General features: G+C 47.5%; 1 protein-coding gene across 6 annotated transcripts in view; it reads right to left on the reverse strand.

Annotated features, from left to right (window-relative positions):
• Nucleotides 1-19,154, reverse strand: part of KIF9 (kinesin family member 9) — a 483,408-nt gene that overhangs the window by 244,609 nt on the left and 219,645 nt on the right. For all 6 annotated transcript variants that reach the window (XM_069210940.1, XM_069210938.1, XM_069210939.1 and 3 more), the window contains one exon: nt 3,029-3,171. In XM_069210940.1, coding sequence (XP_069067041.1) covers nt 3,029-3,171 — 143 coding nt within the window. The remainder of the gene's footprint in view (nt 1-3,028; nt 3,172-19,154) is intronic.

Raw genomic sequence — 19,154 nt, forward strand, 5'->3', positions numbered from 1 at the left:
TTACTGTTGCTATGGATATCTATGATTGAGATAATGTATTAAAAGGACTGACCTGTTTTCCACTGTTCCCCGAGTAAGGGAGCTAGAGTAAGGCACTGTGAGCTAGTCAGGTATTTTGGTATGACACTACTGATTTGGCACAAGTGGTGCAGCCCATGTATTCTAATGTTCTGTCCCTTTGACACTTTAGTGTGGCAAGGCAGCAGGCTGAGGTTGAGTGGATTCCTATGAGGTCAGATACCAGTCAGACCAAGTCTTGGTGATACTGTGGACTTGTGTCGGGGAAAGCTCTGAGCTGGAAAAATTCATGCCCAGGGAAGGACCTTCACCCGTCGGATACTTTCAGCATCTCCTCCTGGTGAAGATTTCTACCCTGGAACTTGGAAACTTTTTTTGGGAAGCCCAACTTTCTTCAGCAGGTTGAACAAGCAAGTTGAATCCCAAAGGCAATAAGACAGCTGCTGCTGCTGGCAGCAGTCCAGGGGTAGCCTCTGGTGGTTTTGGCAAAAATCCTTGAAAACGTTTCAAAGTCTCAGCTTTGAGGGTTAGGCAGGAGACGTACACTGTGATTCTTATCCAAGTCCCCCAATACCCAAGACCTTGGGGGTTAGGACTCACTCCAGGGGAAGCCAACAGCAGTTGGATTTGGGCAGCTGGGCTCTTCAAGCAGGTGGGATTTTTTAAGGTTTTGTGTCCCTTGCGGTTTTCCGTAACAAGAGGCTAGCTAACTACCCCTTGGAGGCCACTCTTCTGTGCTGGGTTCATGTGGCAGCAAGTCCAGCCCTTGAGGTTTCTCTCCACTGGTTAGAGTAGGTGCAGTCCTCTTTCTGAGGTCAGAATTCTGTACGACCCCTGAGATGTGACGAGGCAAGTTAGGAATTCCCACTGCAACACCAGTTCCGGGACAGGTTTTCCCTTCACTGCGATTGGTGCCCCTCTGGCTATTTAGACAATGGCAGGGGTAGGCCTTGTGTGAATTACATCTGCCTGTGACAGGGGCTGCCCTTTTGAAGCTTGTACAGTGGTGTCACCTCAACCAGGCCATCCTGTCAGGAGAGGGTCACACCTCCTTCTAGCAAAGTCTCTTTTATTTCCTTTCTTGAAAGCACTACAAAACTCCAAGCAGGCTGTGGGGTGATAGTTGGGGATTATCTCAGATAGTGGCTACTGGGCTATGCCAGGAAATTGCCATTTTCTAAATGTGGCATTTTCAAAATAGTGAATACAAATTTGAGATCGGATTTTACATTTCTATTAATTTTAGTCCTTGAAACATTGTTCTAGCTATTCTCAAACAGAAGTTATACATTATAAAATGATATAATATAATTCAGTGCTATTCAATAGGAGAGGTAGCTTTGCCACAGTACAAAACTACTTTGGAAATTTTCCACTGACAGGACATGGAAACTTGAGAACACATGCCCAAATTTTTAAATACCATGCTCCTTGCCCTATGGGCACTTACGGCCAACCTTAGGGGTGTCTAGCCAGTAAACAGGGAAGATGCGGGCCTGGCAAAAGATGTATTTTGCCAGGTCGAATTTGCAGTTTAAAATCTGCACATCTAGGCTGCTCTGGCTGGCCTAGAGTCACGTTTTCACTAGTCACTTTAATGGTGGCAAAATAAGTGCTGCAGTCCACTGGTGACATTTAATGTACAGACTCTGGGTACACAGAGTACCATATACTAAGGACATACAGGCAAGTTAAATATGCCATTAGTGAGGGATTACCCAATTGTAAATTTTTTTAGGGGTCAGAGCACATAAATGGGGTGCTAGATGGCAGCACCCCAGTGTTCAAAAAGTCCAAACACAAGAAGCATTAGTCCAAAAATTGTGGGGTGAACATGCAAAAAAAAGTAACCTTTTCTTATATAATCCTACGCATCCAACTTAAAAATGTATAGCGCCATACTAGAGATAATATCACTCTAGCTCTAATTCACCTTCAATAGCAATCAGCCCGTAAAGGAATTGTTATCTAACTTGGTCCATCAGGCCTTCTACGAAATAGGACAAGATATATGGATTTCAATTCTGGTGTAATGATCAATCTTTAAATTTTTACTCTGACATTTTAAGTTCTAAATGTAGATGATATCTTTGGGAAGTATAGTCCTGCCTATGATGGCATCAGGGAAATAGAACTCTTCCATTGATATGGAGAGCATGCTGGTGCTTGCAGGACACGCGAAGTTTCATTATTTGGTTTTTGGCATTTGGTTCAGGATAACATTTGGTTCTGGTAACATTTGGTTGGGAGTGATTTATGTTGGCATTCTTGGTCCTTTTTGATAACCTTTCTGTCAATATTCTGCTTCTTCCATCTCCATTGTAGCAAGCATCTTGATCCTTTACGTAGCTCTACACAAGTGCGTCATTCACTTACACAAAGGTGCACGTGTAGGGGCAAAATTACAAGTATACAATATGTTGATTTACTGAATAATCTTTCAGGAAAGAGAGATGCAAGATAATTGGGAAGCTTTCAATAATGGGTCTCCGGGCTCCACATAAGTTGCCTCCAGAAACATCAGCCTTGGGAATCTAGCTCCTCTTACTGAGCCAAACGCATTAACCGGATGACATCATGAGGACAATAAAATCTAACAGGGTAAATTAGATCCATGTGAAATTAGTGAATGAAAAAAACAACCAAAGCAAATAACATTTGTGAAGGGTATCTTTTTTCTTAGGCTAGTATACATATTGAGAACTAATAATGTCCATGCATGCATCATTACACCATGTGTACGTGACTACATCAGCACATACCATCAGGTCAAACCTGGTGGCAGCTGCCCATGCAGACATGGGAGTGAGTGCAATCTGTGTTCAACTCCTAATGTGAGTTAGTGCTAAAACAGACCCAAACACAATTTGCAACCATGTTAGCTATCGCATGTCGATCCAATTGAACTGTGAAATGTGTGGCAGATAAGCTTACATCACATGTATCTTCACCCTGAAAATTCACCAGCTGAGCACTACTGGTGGCAGTCCTGTCTCACAAGCCCCATTACCTGCTCATGTCTTTGGATTTTTTGCCTTTTTTTCTCCCAGAAAGGGAACCAGTGGGCTTGGATGACAAAGGAGCTACACCAATACCGAACCCGTGGCCATCCACTTCTCCCACCAGCTGTCTTTCTGCATCTGACAAGGCAGCCTGCAAAGGGAAAGACAGAATTAAAGAGTGATTATGGATCCGATCAAGGATGAACTAGCTTACAAATGCCACAAAGTGCAAAGGATTCAATTCAGAACTAAAGTTCAATTCATCTCAAGAGCATAACAACAGCTATCGTCTAACAGACACATCTTAGCACAATACTGAGGACTAGTACATGCCATAAAATCCATTGATGGGAGAAAATCCATTAGCTATGGATTAAAAAATGTCTTGACCCACAATACAGAATTTATCGAATTATAAACAAGACATGCAGTTGTTCTATCTTCTGTTTACAACATTCATTAGCCACAAATGTACCACTAGTTTGATGGGATACAGGGTGGGTCATTGGATTGTCTCAGTGGATGTCCAACAACATACCAAAAAGAACAACTTTCAACAGCAAATAAACCGCCAAAAGATTTAAAAAAACAGCAGATGGCTGTCTGACAGTAATATTGTACTCTGAAGTCCATAACTCACTCTCTCAGGTCACACCATACCGGATCCTTCCTGCCTTATGTCTCCCCCAGGGTCCTGACACTTTCTCTTCCTTGCTGCCTTTCATCACTATTGTACTACCTCTGAGACTACTTCACTGCTTAATGCGTCACGCTCCGCTCTCACCATTTTTTCCCTCCACAATGTCTAAATTACCAACATTGCAAACTTTAATCATTACCCCTACTCAGTTATCCAACTATCTAACTTCTGATGCCACTGCCAATGAGGACAACAGCCTTATCCTACTTCACTTGTTCCATTCAATGCCACACCACGTCACATTTGTAACCCACGAGGGAGATACAGTAATCTCCATACAGTGATGTCCATTTTGCCTCTGCTCTTTGATCCATTTAAAACAACTCTGCAGTGTTGCAATCAGTAGTATTTGACTTTGGCAGATTCCCTTTGGATGTATTTTTCTTGATGTTTTGAAGTACATGGTCTCTGGTAGAGTTGCAGATTAGCACCTCATCCTGGAGAAAGTCAGATAATGAGCCCAAAAATATTTTACTGTCCTTCAGCGTTGCTGTTTTAACACTGCGCCCAATGAATGTATCAGTTTAAAATGTACATGATTTCAGATTAATCTATTAGCCAACATGTAAGCACATACGTACAGAGAATACGATACACACATCAGTTAATCCATAGAAATAAAACACGCACTACTAACGAGAAAAAACATGATCACCTCATTGATATATTTCTTAAAACACTGTCTCTCCTTGTGTGCAACATATAACCAAGTTTGAAATATGAAGGCCACTTTACTAAATATCACAACGTTGTGCACCATTTACCTTAGATACTCTGACTTATTGTTTCAATATTCCAATTTGATGGCTCATTTGAGTTAATGTGTAGTCTAACCATTCAGCTGTTAGTGGCTGCCTTTATTCCTACAGAAAATGTAATCACTTTTGTGCCTTTTGCCATACACTTGCTCTAAATGCGGTGGACATTACAAGTAACGTTTTATTAAAGTTTTTAGATTACAGGCCTGTCCTTTTCCCATGGAACCCCAGTGCATTTTGGCCCTTTTTAATCACCGTTCCATCTGTAGTGTCGGTGATTACATTTAAGTGTGTGTGTGAGTACTTTAATAAACAGGCTGACTCGTAGTTTTAGTCTCGTGGCTTGGTGGGTCGGGATCAGCACATCGCGCCATCCGTGTCTCCTGCGCTTAAAAATCCCCCGCCCCCTTGCCACACTTTATTTATAAACATACCCCACTTGACCCCTGGGCAAACATAACTGTTTATTACAGAGGGGGACCGTAGCGGCTCCCCTATCGTTCAAGACGTTCAATCGATGGTAGTGCCCCGTGACCAGTTGCGTCACTGGCGCGACATTACATTCCTCCCAAAAACAAACAGTAACAAACATAGGGGAAAATCAGAACAGACAGTCAAACGTTACCACCAAATGATCCCGCAGCCTTAAGAGACGGAGAAGGATTGCTATGCAACTCATATCGGGTATTCCTGGATCTATCAGTACTCGGACTTTGCTCCGTGACACACTTGGGTGCCGAATCCTTTATGGTAGACTATGGGCTTGGAGCAGGTAACTCCGGGTCTGACGAGACGCAGTCATCCAAGCCGGGTAATTGCACTTGATTGCCATCCAACAGCGGGAAATCAGACCCTCGCACATTGGCTGGTGAAGGGTGAAATCTTTTGAACATGGAAATGTTTCTGGTAATGATGTTAGATCCTAGTTTGGCTACAACCGACGATCCGCTCCGGTGCATGATGGTCCAGGGCTTAAAGTCAAATGGCAGGTGTAGGAAGTTGGCTCTCTATGTACTATTTCAAAGTAAAAAATTGCATGCACAGAGTCCAAGGTTTCCCCTTAGAGGTAAGATAGTGGCAAAAAGAGATAATTCTAATGCTCTATTTTGTGGTAGTGTGGTCGAGCAGTAGGCTTATCAGAGGGCAGTGTTAAGCATTTGTTGTACACTCACAGGCAATAAATGAGGAACACACACTCAAAGACAATTCCAGGCCAATAGCTTTTTATATAGAAAAATATATTTTCTTAGTTTATTTTAAGAACCACAGGTTCGAGATTTACAAACAATACTTTAAATGAAAGGTATTTCACTTAGGAACTTTAGGAACTTTGAATTAGCAAAATAGCATATACAGTTTTAACACAAATGGCAATAAGCTATTTTAAAACTGGACACTGCAATTTTCAACAGTTCCTGGGGGAGGTAAGTGTTTGTTAGTTTTGCAGGTAAGTAAACCACCTACAAGGTTCAAAGTTGGGTCCAAGGTAGCCCACCGATGGGGGTTCAGAGCAACCCCAAAGTTGCCCCACCATCAGCTCAGGGTCGGTCAGATGCAGAGGTCAAAGTGGTGCCCAAAACGCATAGGCTTCAATGGAGAAGGGGGTGCCCCGGTTCCAGTCTGCCAGCAGGTAAGTACCTGCGTCTTCGGAGGGCAGACCAGGTGGGTTTTGTAGGGCACCGGGGGGGACACAGGTCAGCACAAAAAGTACACCCTCAGCGGCATGGGGGCGGCCGGGTGCAGTGTGCAACCAGGCGTCGGGTTTGCAATGTAGTTCAAGGGGAGACCTAGGGGTCTCTTCAGCGATGCAGGCAGGCAAGGGGGGGGCTCCTCGGGGTAGCCACCACCTGGGCAAGGGAGAGGGCCACCTGGGGGTCGCTCCTGCACTGGAGGTCGGATCCTTCAGGTCCTGGGGGCTGCGGGTGCAGTGTCCTTACCAGGCGTCGGGTTCTTAGAAGCAGGTAGTCGCGGTTAGGGGGAGCCTCTGGATTCCCTCTGCAGGCGTCGCTGTGGGGGCTCAGGGGGGTCAACTCTAGCTACTCACGGGCTCGCAGTCGCCAGGGAGTCCTCCCTATAGTGTTGGTTCTCCACAAGTCGAGCGGGGGGCGTCGGGTGCAGAGTGCAAAGTCTCACGTTTCTGGCGGGAAACGTGTGTTCTTTCAAAGTTGCTTCTTTGTTGCAAAGATGTTTCTTCTTTGGAGGAGAGCCGCTGTCCTCAGGAGTTCTTGGTCCTTTTAGATGCAGGGTAGTCCTCTGAGGCTTCAGAGGTCGCTGGACCCTGTGGAACGCGTCGCTGTTGCAGTTTTTCTTGAAGTGGGGAGACAGGCCGGTAGAGCTGGGGACAAAGCAGTTGGTGTCTCCGTCTTCTCTGCAGGATTTTCAGCTCAGCAGTCCTTCTTCGTCTTAGGTTGCAGGAATCTAGTTACCTAGGTTCTGGGAGCCCCTAAATACTCGGTTTAGGGGTGTGTTTAGGTCTGGGCGGTTAGTAGCCAATAGCTACTAGCCCTGAGGGTGGCTACACCCTCTTTGTGCCTCTTCCCTGAGGGGAGGGGGGCACATCCATAATCCTATTGGGGGAATCCTCCATCTGCAAGATGGAGGATTTCTAAAAGTCAGAGTCACCTCAGCTCAGGACACCTTAGGGGCTGTCCTGACTGGCCAGTTACTCCTCCTTGTTTTTCTCATTATCTCCTCCGGCCTTGCTGCCAAAAGTGGGGCCGTGGCCGGAGGGGGCAGGCAACTCCACTAGCTGGAGTGCCCTGGGGTGCTGTAACAAAAGGGGTGAGCCTTTGAGGCTCACCGCCAGGTGTTACAGTGCCTGCAGGGGGAGGTGAGAAGAACCTCCACCCAGTACAGGCTTTGTTACTAGCCACAGAGTGACAAAGGCACTCTCCCCATGTGGCCAGCAACTTGTCTGGTGTGTGGCAGGCTGCTAAAACTAGTCAGCCCACACTGGAAGTCGGGTATGGTTTCAGGGGGCATCTCTAAGATGCCCTCTGGGGTGTATTTCACAATAAAATAAAATGTACACTGGCATCAGTGTGCATTTATTGTGCTGAGAAGTTTGATACCAAACTTCCCTGTTTTCAGTGTAGCCATTATGGTGCTGTGGAGTTCGTGCATGACAGACTCCCAGACCATATACTCTTATGGCCACCCTGCACTTGCAATGTCTAAGGTTTTGCTTAGACGCTGTAGGGGCATAGTGCTCATGCACTTATGCCCTCACCTATGGTATAGTGGACCCTGCCTTAGGGCTGTAAGGCCTACTAGTGTGGTGACTTATCTATGCCATAGGCAGTATGAGGTTGGCATGGCACCCTGAGGGGAGTGCCATGTCGACTTAGTCATTTTCTCCCCACCAGCACACACAAGCTGGCAAGCAGTGTGTCTGTGCTGAGTGAGGGGTTCCCAGGGTGGCATAAGACATGCTGCAGCCCTTAGAGGCCTTCCCTGGCATCAGGGCCCTTGGTACCAGGGGTACCAGTTACAAGGGACTTACCTGGATGCTAGGGTGTGGCAATTGTGGAAACAAAGGTACAGGTTAGGGAAAGAACACTGGTGCTGGGGCCTGGTTAGCAGGCCTCAGCACACTTTCAAATCATAACTTGGCATCAGCAAAGGCAAAAAGTCAGGGGCTAACCATGCCAAGGAGGCATTTCCTTACACAACCCCTCCCCCCCCACCCCCAATGAAAGAGGATGAGACTATCCTTTCCCAAGAGACTCTTCATGTTCTAAGTGGAAGAACCTGGAAAGGCCATCTGCATTGGCATGGGCAGGTCCCAGGTCTGTGTTCCACTATAAAGTCCATTCCCTGTAGGGAGATGGCCCACCTCAAAAGTTTTGGATTTTCACCTTTCATTTGCATTAGCCATCTGAGAGGTCTGTGGTCAGTCTGAACTACAAAGTGAGTACCAAAGAGGTATGGTCTCAGCTTCTTCAGGGACCAAACCATAGCAAAGGCCTCCCTCTCAATGGCATTCCAACACTGCTCCCTGGGGAGTAACCTCCTGCTAATGAAAGCAACAGGCTGGTCAAGGCCATAATCATTTGTTTGGGACAAAACTGCTCCTATCCCATGTTCAGAGGCACCAGTCTGCACAATGAACTGCTTGGAGTAATCTGGAGCTTTGAGAACTGGTGCTGTGCACATTGCTTGCTTCAGGGTGTCAAAGGCCTGTTGGCATTCTACAGTCCAGTTTACCTTCTTGGGCATTTTCTTGGAGGTAAGTTCTGTGAGGGGTGTCACTATAGATCCATATCCCTTCACAAACCTCCTGTAGTACCCAGTCAAGCCAAGGAATGCCCTGACTTGAGTCTGGGTTTTTGGAGCTGCCCAGTCCAGAATAGTCTGGATCTTGGGCTGGAGTAGCTGAACTTGGCCTCCACCTACAAGGTGTCCCAAGTAAACCACAGTTCCCTGCCCTATCTGACATTTAGATGCCTTGATAGAGAGGCCTGCAGCTTGCAGGGCCTTCAAAATCTTCTTCAGGTGGACCAGGTGATCCTGCCAGTTGGAGCTTAAGACAGCAATATCGTCAAGATAAGCTGCACTAAAGGACTCCAAGCCAGCAAGGACTTGATTCACCAACCTTTGGAAGGTGGCCGGGGCATTCTTTAAACCAAAGGGCATCACAGTGAACTGATAATGCCCATCAGGTGTGGAGAATGCTATATTTTCTTTTGCTCCTGGTGCCATTTTGATTTGCCAGTATCCTGCTGTCAAGTCAAAGGTACTTAAGTATCTGCCAGCACCTAGCTTATCAATCAATTCATCTGCCCTTGGAATGGGATGGGCATCTGTCTTGGTGACAGAATTAAGTCCTCTGTAGTCCACACAGAACCCCATCTCTCTCTTTCCATCTTTGGTGTGAGGTTTGGGGACTAAGACCACTGGGCTAGCCCAGGGGCTGTCAGAGTGCTCAATGACTCCCAATTCCAGCATCTTGTGGACTTCCACTTTGATGCTTTCCTTAACTTGGTCAGACTGTCTGAAAATGTTGTTTTTGACAGACATGCTGTCTCCTGCATGCACATCATGGGTACACAGGTGTATCTGACCAGGGGTTAGGGAAAAGAGCTCAGCAAACTGTTGCAGGACTTTCCTACAGTCAGATTGCTGTTGGCCAGAGAGGGTGTCTGAATAGATCACTCCATCAACTGAGCCATCTTTAGGGTCTGTGGAAAGGAGATCAGGGAGAGGTTCACTCTCAGCTTCCTGGTCCTCCTCTGTTACCATCAACAGATTCACATCTGCCCTGTCATGGAAGAGTTTGAGGCGGTTCACATGGATCACCCTTTTGGGGGTCATGCTAGTGCCTAGGTCTACCAGGTAGGTGACCTGACTCTTCTTCTCTAGCACTGGGTAAGGGCCACTCCATCTGTCCTGAAGTGCCCTGGGAGCCACAGGCTCCAGAACCCAGACTTTCTGCCATGGCTGAAACTCAACCATAGCAGATTTTTGGTCATACCACATCTTCTGGAGTTGTTGGCTGGCCTCAAGGTTTTTACTTGCCTTTTCCATGTACTCTGCCATTCTTGAACATAGGCCTAGTACATAGTCCACTATATCTTGTTTAGGCTCATGAAGAGGTCTCTCCCAGCCTTCTTTTACAAGAGCTAGTGGCCCCCTTACAGGATGGCCAAACAGGAGTTCAAAGGGGGAAAACCATACTCCCTTCTGAGGCACCTCTCTGTAGGGGAAAAGCAGACATGGCAAGAGGACATCCCATCTCCTTTTGAGTTTTTCAGGGAGCCCCATGATCATGCCTTTCAATGTATTGTTAAATCTTTCTACGAGACCATTGGTTTGTGGATGGTATGGTGTGGTGAATTTGTAAGTCACCCCACACTCATTCCACATATGTTTCAGGTATGCTGACATGAAGTTGGTACCTCGGTCAGACACCACCTCCTTAGGAAATCCCACTCTGGTAAAAATGCCAATGAGTGCTTTGGCTACTGCAGGGGCAGTAGTCGACCTAAGGGGAATTGCTTCAGGGTATCTAGTAGCATGATCCACTACTACTAGTATGTATTGGTTCCCTGAGGCTGTGGGAGGTTCAAGTGGACCCACTATGTCTACACCCACTCTTTCAAAGGGGACCCCTACAACTGGAAGTGGAATGAGGGGGGCCTTTGGGTATCCACCTGTCTTACCACTGGCTTGAAAGGTGGCACAGGAGACACGAAACTCCTTGACCTTCTGGGACATATTGGGCCAATAGAAATGGTTGACTAATCTCTCCCAAGTCTTGGTCTGTCCCAAATGCCCAGCAAGAGGAATATCATGAGCTAAGGTCAGAATGAACTCCCTAAACTCCTGAGGCACTACCACTCTCCTAGTGGCACCAGGTGTGGGATCTCTTGCCTCAGTGTAAAGGAGTCCATCTTCCCAATAGACTCTATGTGTTCCTGTTATTTTTCCTTTGGACTCTTCAGCAGCTTGCTGCCTAAGGCCTTCAAGAGAGGGACAGGTTTCTTGCCCCTTACACAACTGTTCCCTTGAGGGTCCCCATGGGCCTAGGAGCTCAACCTGATAAGGTTCTAACTCCATGGGCTCAGTTCCCTCAGAGGGCAGAACTTCTTACTGGGAAGAGAGGTTCTCTTTCTCTTGTTGTGTTGAAGCTGGATCCCCTGTCTTCTTTCCTTTTATCTTGGAGGGTTGAGCCCTTTTTCCAGGCTTCAACACCACTTTTTCACCTTGAGCCTTGCACTGTGCCCTTGTCTTGACACACACCAGTTCAGGGATACCCAGCATGGCTGCATGGGTTTTGAGTTCTACCTCAGCCCATGCTGAGGACTCCAGGTCATTTCCAAGCAAACAGTCTACAGGGATATTTGAGGAGACCACCACCTGTTTCAGGCCATTGACCCCTCCCCACTCTAAAGTTACCATAGCCATGGGATGTACTTTATTCTGATTGTCAGCGTTGGTGACTGGATAAGTTTGTCCAACCAGGTATTGACCAGGGGAAACCAGTTTCTCTGTCACCATGGTGACACTGGCACATGTATCTCTCAGGCCTTCTACACTTGTCCCATTAATTAAGAATTGCTGCCTGTATTTTTGCATATTAGGGGGCCAGGCAGCCAGTGTGGCTAAATCCACCCCACCCTCAGAGACTAATGTAGCTTCAGTGTGACCCTGATTTGCTCTGGGCACACTGTTGATCCCACTTGGAGACTGGCCATTCCAGTGTTAGCTGGAGTAGAGTTAGAAGTGGAACCTTTCTTGGGACAGGCCTTGTCTCCAGTTTGGTGTCCTTGCTGATTACAGCTACGACACCAGGCCTTTTTTGGGATCAAAGTTTTTACCCTTGTACCCAAAATTGGATTGTGAAGAGGCTCTGAACCCTCCCTCCTGGGCAGGTTTTTGGGGCCCTATAGAAGACTCTTTACTTTTTCCCTTGGATGTCTCAACACTCTTCCCCTGGGGAGTCTTTGTGACCCCTTTCTTTTGGTCACCCCGTCTTGACCCAATGGTCCGCCTTCTTTCCCAATTCTTTGGGAGAAATTGGTCCTAGGTCTACCAGATGCTGATGCAGTTTATCATTGAAACAATTACTTAATAGGTGTTCCTTCACAAATAAATTGTACAGCCCATCAAAATCATTTACACCACTGCTTTGAATCCAACCATCCAGTGTTTTTACTGAGTAGTCAACTAAATCAACCCAGGTCTGGCTCGAGGATTTTTGAGCCCCCCGGAATCTAATTCTATACTCCTCAGTTGAGAATCCAAAGCCCTCAATCAGGGTAGCCTTCATGAGGTCATAGGATTCTGCATCTTTTCCAGAGGGTGTGAGGAGTCTATCCCTACACTTTCCAGTGAACATTTCCCAAAGGAGAGCACCCCAGTGAGATCTGTTTACTTTTCTGGTTGCACAAGCCCTCTCAAAAGCTGTGAACCATTTTGTGATGTCATCACCATCTTCATATTTAGTTACAATCCCTTTTGGGGTTTTCAACATGTCAGGAGAATCTCTGACCCTATTTATGTTGCTGCACCATTGATGGGACCTAGGCCCATCTCTTGTCTTTCCCTTTCTATGGCTAGGATCTGTCTTTCTAAAGCCAATCTTTTGACCATCCTGGCTAACAGGAGGTCATGTTCATTGAGGCTGCCCTCAATGCTTCCAGAGTTGCTAGACTCTCCTGTGAGAGAAGCAGCATCTCTGACTATCACTTGTGGAAACAGGGTTTGAGAGACCCTGGGCTCCCTATCTAGGATTGGAGGTGGGAAATCCTCCACATCACTAGCTTCACCCTCTGGGAAGGTATCCTCAGAGGGGTTGTTCTTAGCAAACTCTGCCAAAAGCTCCTGGAGCTTTACTTTGGTAGGGTTTGAACCAGTTTTAATCTTTTTGATTTTGCAGAGAGACCTTAACTCTGACATCTTAAGATGCAGGTAAGGGGTGAGGTTGAGTTCCATCACAGTCTCTTCTGCAGCAGACGGATAAGTTACTTACCTGTAAATCCTAGTTCTCTTCCAGGGGTATCCTCATCAAAGTCATAAACATTGAATATTCCCGCCCTTGTGCGGGGACCCCGGAGCATATATAAAATACACACATATAATACATGTGTAAAACAGCAATGCAGGCTATAATGTTAAAAACAGGCTAAAATGCTTTATTTCTAAGAAGTTTTTTTTTTGTTTGTTTTTTTTTTATTATAAAAATTACAATAGAGAATAAATATCTACCCAAGCCCCCAAAACTGGGCTTAGGGAAGTAAGCAGCAGTAAACTCTAGAGAAAAAGAGAAAAAACTGCATTGAAAAACAATGGAGCATTCTTAGCCAATAGGCTGCATGCAGGTTAACACAGGAGAACCATAAAAACTTTGGCACTGTGCCTTTAAGACCCTGAGCACCTCCAGTATCCCACCATGCCTCAGGGGTGAAGGAAAGGTGACAGTTGGTTCACAGTTAGGTCAGTTCTTTTTACGGTGACAATTTTCATAACTGATTCAAAACACAGTCTGTCCTGCACTTCTAGGAGACGTGCGTCCGGGGAGGAGGGTGGGTTGTTTATGACTTTGATGAGGATACCCCTGGAAGAGAACTAGGATTTACAGGTAAGTAACTTATCCTTCTCTTCCAGGGGATCCTCATCAATAGTCATAAACATTGAATAGATTAGCAAGCCCATCCCTAAACCCAGCGGACTGTCCGATAGAAGTGCAGGAATAGATAGGTATTACGCAAATAGATTTCTTAGAGAGGCCTGCCCCACTTGGGCATCCGCTCTTGCATCTGAGTCTAAACAATAATGTCTTGTAAACGTATGGACAGACTTCCATGTAGCAGCCTTACACATCTCAGATATTGGAACATTGTTAAGGAGAGCAGCAGTAGCCGCTTTACCCCTTGTGGAATGCGCTTTAGGCCGCGCTAGCAATTGTCTATTGGCTAGCTGATAAGTATTAACAATGCAAGAAACTATCCATCTTGATATTGTACGTTTAGATGCTGCCTCTCCTGTCCTTAAATTACCATAGTTTACAAACAAACGGTTAGAGTGTCTAATCGACTTTGTCTTGTCCAGATAAAATTTTAGCACTCTTTTCAAGTCTAATGAGTGCAACGCTTTCTCTGCCGGAGTCTCCGGATTGGGAAAGAACGTCGGTAAAGTAATGGTCTGATTAATATGGAATTCTGACACCACCTTCGGAAGGAAAGATGGGTGAGTTCGTAGAACCACTCTATTGTCATGAAAAACCGTGTACGGTTCTTTTGCCGACAAGGCCTGGATTTCACTGACCCTCCTCGCTGAAGTAATGGCCACTAGAAAAGCCGCCTTCCACGTAAGGTGTTGTAAAGAGGCCTTATGGATAGGCTCGAAAGGAGGGCCCATAAGTTTTGCCAGGACTATGTTCAGTTCCCACGGAAGAGAAGGCCTCCGAATTGGCGGAAAAACTTTCTTCAAACCTTCTAAGAAATCCTTGACTATAGGTTTTGTAAAGAAGGATTCCTGAGAAGGCGATTTGCGATAGGCAGTAATAGCAGACAAATGTACCTTAATAGATGATACCTGCAGACCTGACTTCGCCAGATGAAGCTAATAGGATAGTATGACATCCTCCTGCACCTGTATGGGATTATGACCTTGCTGACAGCACCATATGTAGAATCTCTTCCACTTAAAAGCATAGGAACGCCGCGTGGAAGGTCGTTTGGACTCTTTCAAGATGCTCATGCACTCCTGTGAGAGCCCTAGGTGCCCATACTGCAGGAATTCAGGAGCCATGCTGTTAAGCTCAGAGAGGGTAGGTTGGGATGTAGAATCCTGCCCTCCATTCTGCTCAGAAGATCTGGTCTGCACGGCAGCCTCCTGTGAGGTTCTTCCGACAGGTTGAGGAGATCAGTGTACCAGAATTGTCGGGGCCATTGCGGCGCTATAAGAATCATTCTGGTCCTGGATCTGTAAAGTTTGCTGATCACTGCCGGAATGAGGGGAATCGGCGGAAAAGCGTAAAGAAATATCCCTGACCAGTCGATCAACAGGGCATTCCCTCGAGATCCCGGACGGTAGAACCTGGATGCGAAGTCTGGGCATTTCTTGTTTACTTCGTCTGCGAAGAGGTCCAGTTGGGGCCGACCCCATTGCGCGAAGATGTATTCTGCGACTTCGCCGTGCAGGACCCAATCGTGAACGTCCTCCAGGTGTCTGCTTAGAAAGTCTGCTTCCACGTTCTGCTGACCTGGCAGGTGAACTGCTGTAATTGACATTCCTCTGGCCAGGAGCCAATGCCATATCGCTTGGGACTCTCGCGATAGGGGTAGGGACCTCGTTCCCCTCTGCTTGTTCAAGTAATACATCGTGGTTGTATTGTCCGTCTGTATCAAGAGAGTTTTCCCCTGAATTAGCGGTATGAAAGACTTGAGAGCGAGATGGACTGCTCTGAGTTCTAGCAGATTGATGTGGTACTGCTTTTCCTTGTCTGACCACAGACCGTGCGCTTGAAAAGGACCCATATGAGCCCCCCATCCCTGAAGAGATGCATCCGTTACTAGGGTGTCGGATGGAAGCACCTGGTGAAACGGAGCACCCACTGACAGGTGAGGTCTGTGCATCCACCATCTCAATGACTGAAGTGCTACCTCCGGTAGCCGCACCGTGTCCTCCCAGCGACCTGTTCTTTGACTCCAGTTGGTCTCCAATGCCTCTTGGAGGGGTCTCATGTGGAGTCTGGCATTTGGGACAATAAAAATGCACGATGCCATGGAGCCTAGTAGTGATGTCACCTGACGTGCCGTAGGTGCACTGGTTCTCAACAAGTCCTGGCACTTCTTGTTTATTGAGGATAGTCGTTCCTCCGAAGGATACACTTTTTGTATTTCTGTGTTTATGATAGCTCCTAGGTAGTGAAGATTCTGCGTTGGAGTCAATGTTGACTTCTGGTAATTGACCTGAAGACCTAGGGCTTCGCAAACTCTTAGTACAATGTCCCGATGGCTTCTCGCCTGCTCCGGAGAAGAAGCCTTTAGTAGCCAGTCGTCTAGGTATGGATATATGTATATCCTTTGTCTTCGGAGATGCGCCGCCACCACTGCCATACATTTCGAGAAAACTCTTGGGGCAGATTTCAGGCCAAAGGGTAGAACTCTGAACTGGTAATGCTGTAACGCTACTCGGAAGCGCAGGAATTTCCGATGCTTTGGAGCTATTGGGATGTGAAAGTACGCATCCTGCAGGTCGATGGAGCACATCCAGTCTCCCTGATGCAGTTGAGGGAAAATCTGGTGAAGCGCTAGCATTCTGAACCTCTGCTTCCTTATGTATTTGTTCAGCAGCCGCAGATCCAGAATTGGCCTGAAAACGCCCTCTCGACCCTTCTTTGCCACTAGAAAGTAACGGGAGTAGACCCCCTGTCCTCTTTGTGCAGGTGGAACCTTTTCTATGGCGTTCTTTCTCAGGAGGGCGAGAGCCTCCTTGCGTAGCAAGCTGAGGTGAGATGGATTGTCTCTGGTTGGTGGCAAGCGTGGTGGAGGCTGTTTGAAAAGAAGAGAATAGCCATGTTCGACAATATTGAGCACCCATTTGTCTCTTGTGATAGAGTGCCACTCGTGAAGATAAGCCGTAATACTTCCCCCCACCGGAGTGGTGTGCAGTGTCGAGGGAAGCAAGATTTCATTGCTTGGTGGGTGCTTTCGGAGTGGACTGTTGAGGTCTGCTTGACCCTCGCTCCCTTGTGTTTCTTCGTTGAAAGAGAGGGCGTCCCTGTCGCTGTTGCGACCTTTGCGACCAATGAGGGGTTTGAACCCTCTGCTGGAAAGGGCGCCTATCATACGTCATGTACCTCCGCCTGAAATCTTTCTTTCTTTCGAGGCCCACCGCCTTCAAGGTATCCACCTCGGTCTTCATGCGGGCCATCTCTTCGTCTGCATGGGCACCGAATAGAGAGCTCCCGGCAAATGGGAGATTCAGGATGCGTTGCTGTGCTTCCTGTTTCAAGCCTGTGAGCCTCAGCCAGGAAGATCTCCTCGCGCAGATACCATGCGCATACCCATGAGCAGCCAAATCCGCCCCATCCGCTGCCGCGCTGATAACCTGGTTGGATACCAGGCATCCTTCTTGTAGTATCTCCTGGAAATCTTGCCTGTCTTCTCTGGGCAATTTTTCCGTAAATCTACTGAGGGAATCCCACAGAGAACGATCGTACCTGCCCAGGAGCGCAGACGCACTGGAGACCTTCATTGCTGAAGCCGCCGTCCCGCATATCTTTCTCCCTAGAGAGTCTAAATGCCTGCTCTCTTTATCCGGGGGTACTGTGGATGAAGAAGCCACCGAGTGGGTCTTTCGGGCGGCAGCTATGATCACCGAGTCCGGTGGCGGATCTTTTCTAAGGAATAAAGGGTCTTGTTCTGGAGCCTTGTATTTCTTGAGAATCCTAGCCGGTGCAGACTTAAGCGAGGCTGGGGCCAGAAAAGTGTCCATAGTTGGCTGCAGCAAGCCAGGCACCAGAGGCAGCAACTTTTTCGACGCTGATCTCTGTTGTAGAGTCTCAAAGATAATCGATGAGGAGGTAGATGGTTCTGGAACCTCAATGTTGAGTTTCTGCGCTCCTCTTAGCAACACCTCGTTGAATGTGGTAATATCATCCACCGGTGAGACTCTAGCAGGTGGTGAATCTGTAAGGGTGGGTGAGTAACGCCCGACAGAAGAACCTGATGAAGACCAAGAGGGTGATCTTCTTCTTGACCGCGACCTGGATCTCCGTTGAGAGCGAGATCTGCTACGAGACGCTGTAGCAGAGCGTCTAGGCCTCGCGGTCGGTTGGCGAGGAGCTGAACGAGCCCGTTCTGCCCTGGCTGTCGGTGATGGCGTTCTTGGCAGGGAGGCAGTAGGTGAATACATTCGCGAATACTGCGAATCTGGGGATGCCGCTGGTCTGTTGAGGCTCTCCAGCCATCTCGGAGATAGATTGATGGGCGAGGCATGCCCAGATGATGGCGCTCTAGACAGAGAAGAGCTGCTCGGTATGGAGACCACTGGAGATGGTGCCTTGTCTGGCGTGGGGCGATGTTCTGCTCCCTGTGGGACAGGTAAAACCTGCTTCGACGTCGATGGCTGTTTCGACGTCGAGGGGCGCCCAGCCGTTTGTTCCTGTCTCGCCGTTGAGTGCCTCGACGTTGAATGTCTTGACGTCGAACAACGTTCCTTGGACCTCGACCTGCTCGCCGTCGTGTGCCTCGACGTGGAGCGATGGGAGGTTGACGGCGGATGTTTCTCGTGCCGTCGTGGTGAAGACGACGCCGTGTGTCCTGACGTCGGGGGGCGCACAGCCTTTGGCGGCGACCGGGCACGCCGGCGATGGCTCGACATCGATCGGCGGGCTTCCGTCGACGGAGACCTGCCCCTGCTCTGGTGTCCCTTCGACGCCGTTCCCTTCGACGTCGGGTGTGTCGCCGTCGACGGCGATCTATGTCGGTGAGACGGTGGTAGCGACGACGTCGACGGTGAACAAACAGGTATTTTCCTACCTGTCGATGTCGACCGGGCCATTCTCTCCTGAGAATGGCCTTCTGGATGTCTGGGAAGTGAGGAGGACGATGTTCTTTTCCTCTCCTGAAGCCCATGAAGCCGGATCTTCTCTCTGTCTTTCAGAGTCCTCCTAGACATGTTCTTGCAGTACTTACAAGTGTCAGGGCAGTGACTCTGAGGCAGGCACACTATGCACAGAGAGGGGGGATCTGACTGGGCCTTCTTCTTCCCACAAGCAGGGCATTTGACAAAAAGAGAAGGCATTTTTCTGTCAGAAAAAACCTTCCTAGCTCAGACAAAGATGTTATTTGTCGAGTGAAAAATGAAAAACGCTTTTTAAAATAATTTTTCTGAGAAAAAACTCTGAAAAACTGAGAGCTCAATGCTCCAGGATCCTCTCAGAAGAAGCCGGAAAAAAGAACTGACCTAACTGTGAACCAACTGTCACCTTTCCTTCACCCCTGAGGCATGGTGGGATACTGGAGGTGCTCAGGGTCTTAAAGGCACAGTGCCAAAGTTTTTATGGTTCTCCTGTGTTAACCTGCATGCAGCCTATTGGCTAAGAATGCTCCATTGTTTTTCAATGCTGTTTTTTCTCTTTTTCTCTAGAGTTTACTGCTGCTTACTTCCCTAAGCCCAGTTTTGGGGGCTTGGGTAGATATTTATTCTCTATTGTAATTTTTA

This window comes from Pleurodeles waltl, chromosome 10, assembly GCF_031143425.1.
Source record: "Pleurodeles waltl isolate 20211129_DDA chromosome 10, aPleWal1.hap1.20221129, whole genome shotgun sequence".
Taxonomy (NCBI): Eukaryota; Metazoa; Chordata; class Amphibia; order Caudata; family Salamandridae; genus Pleurodeles; species Pleurodeles waltl.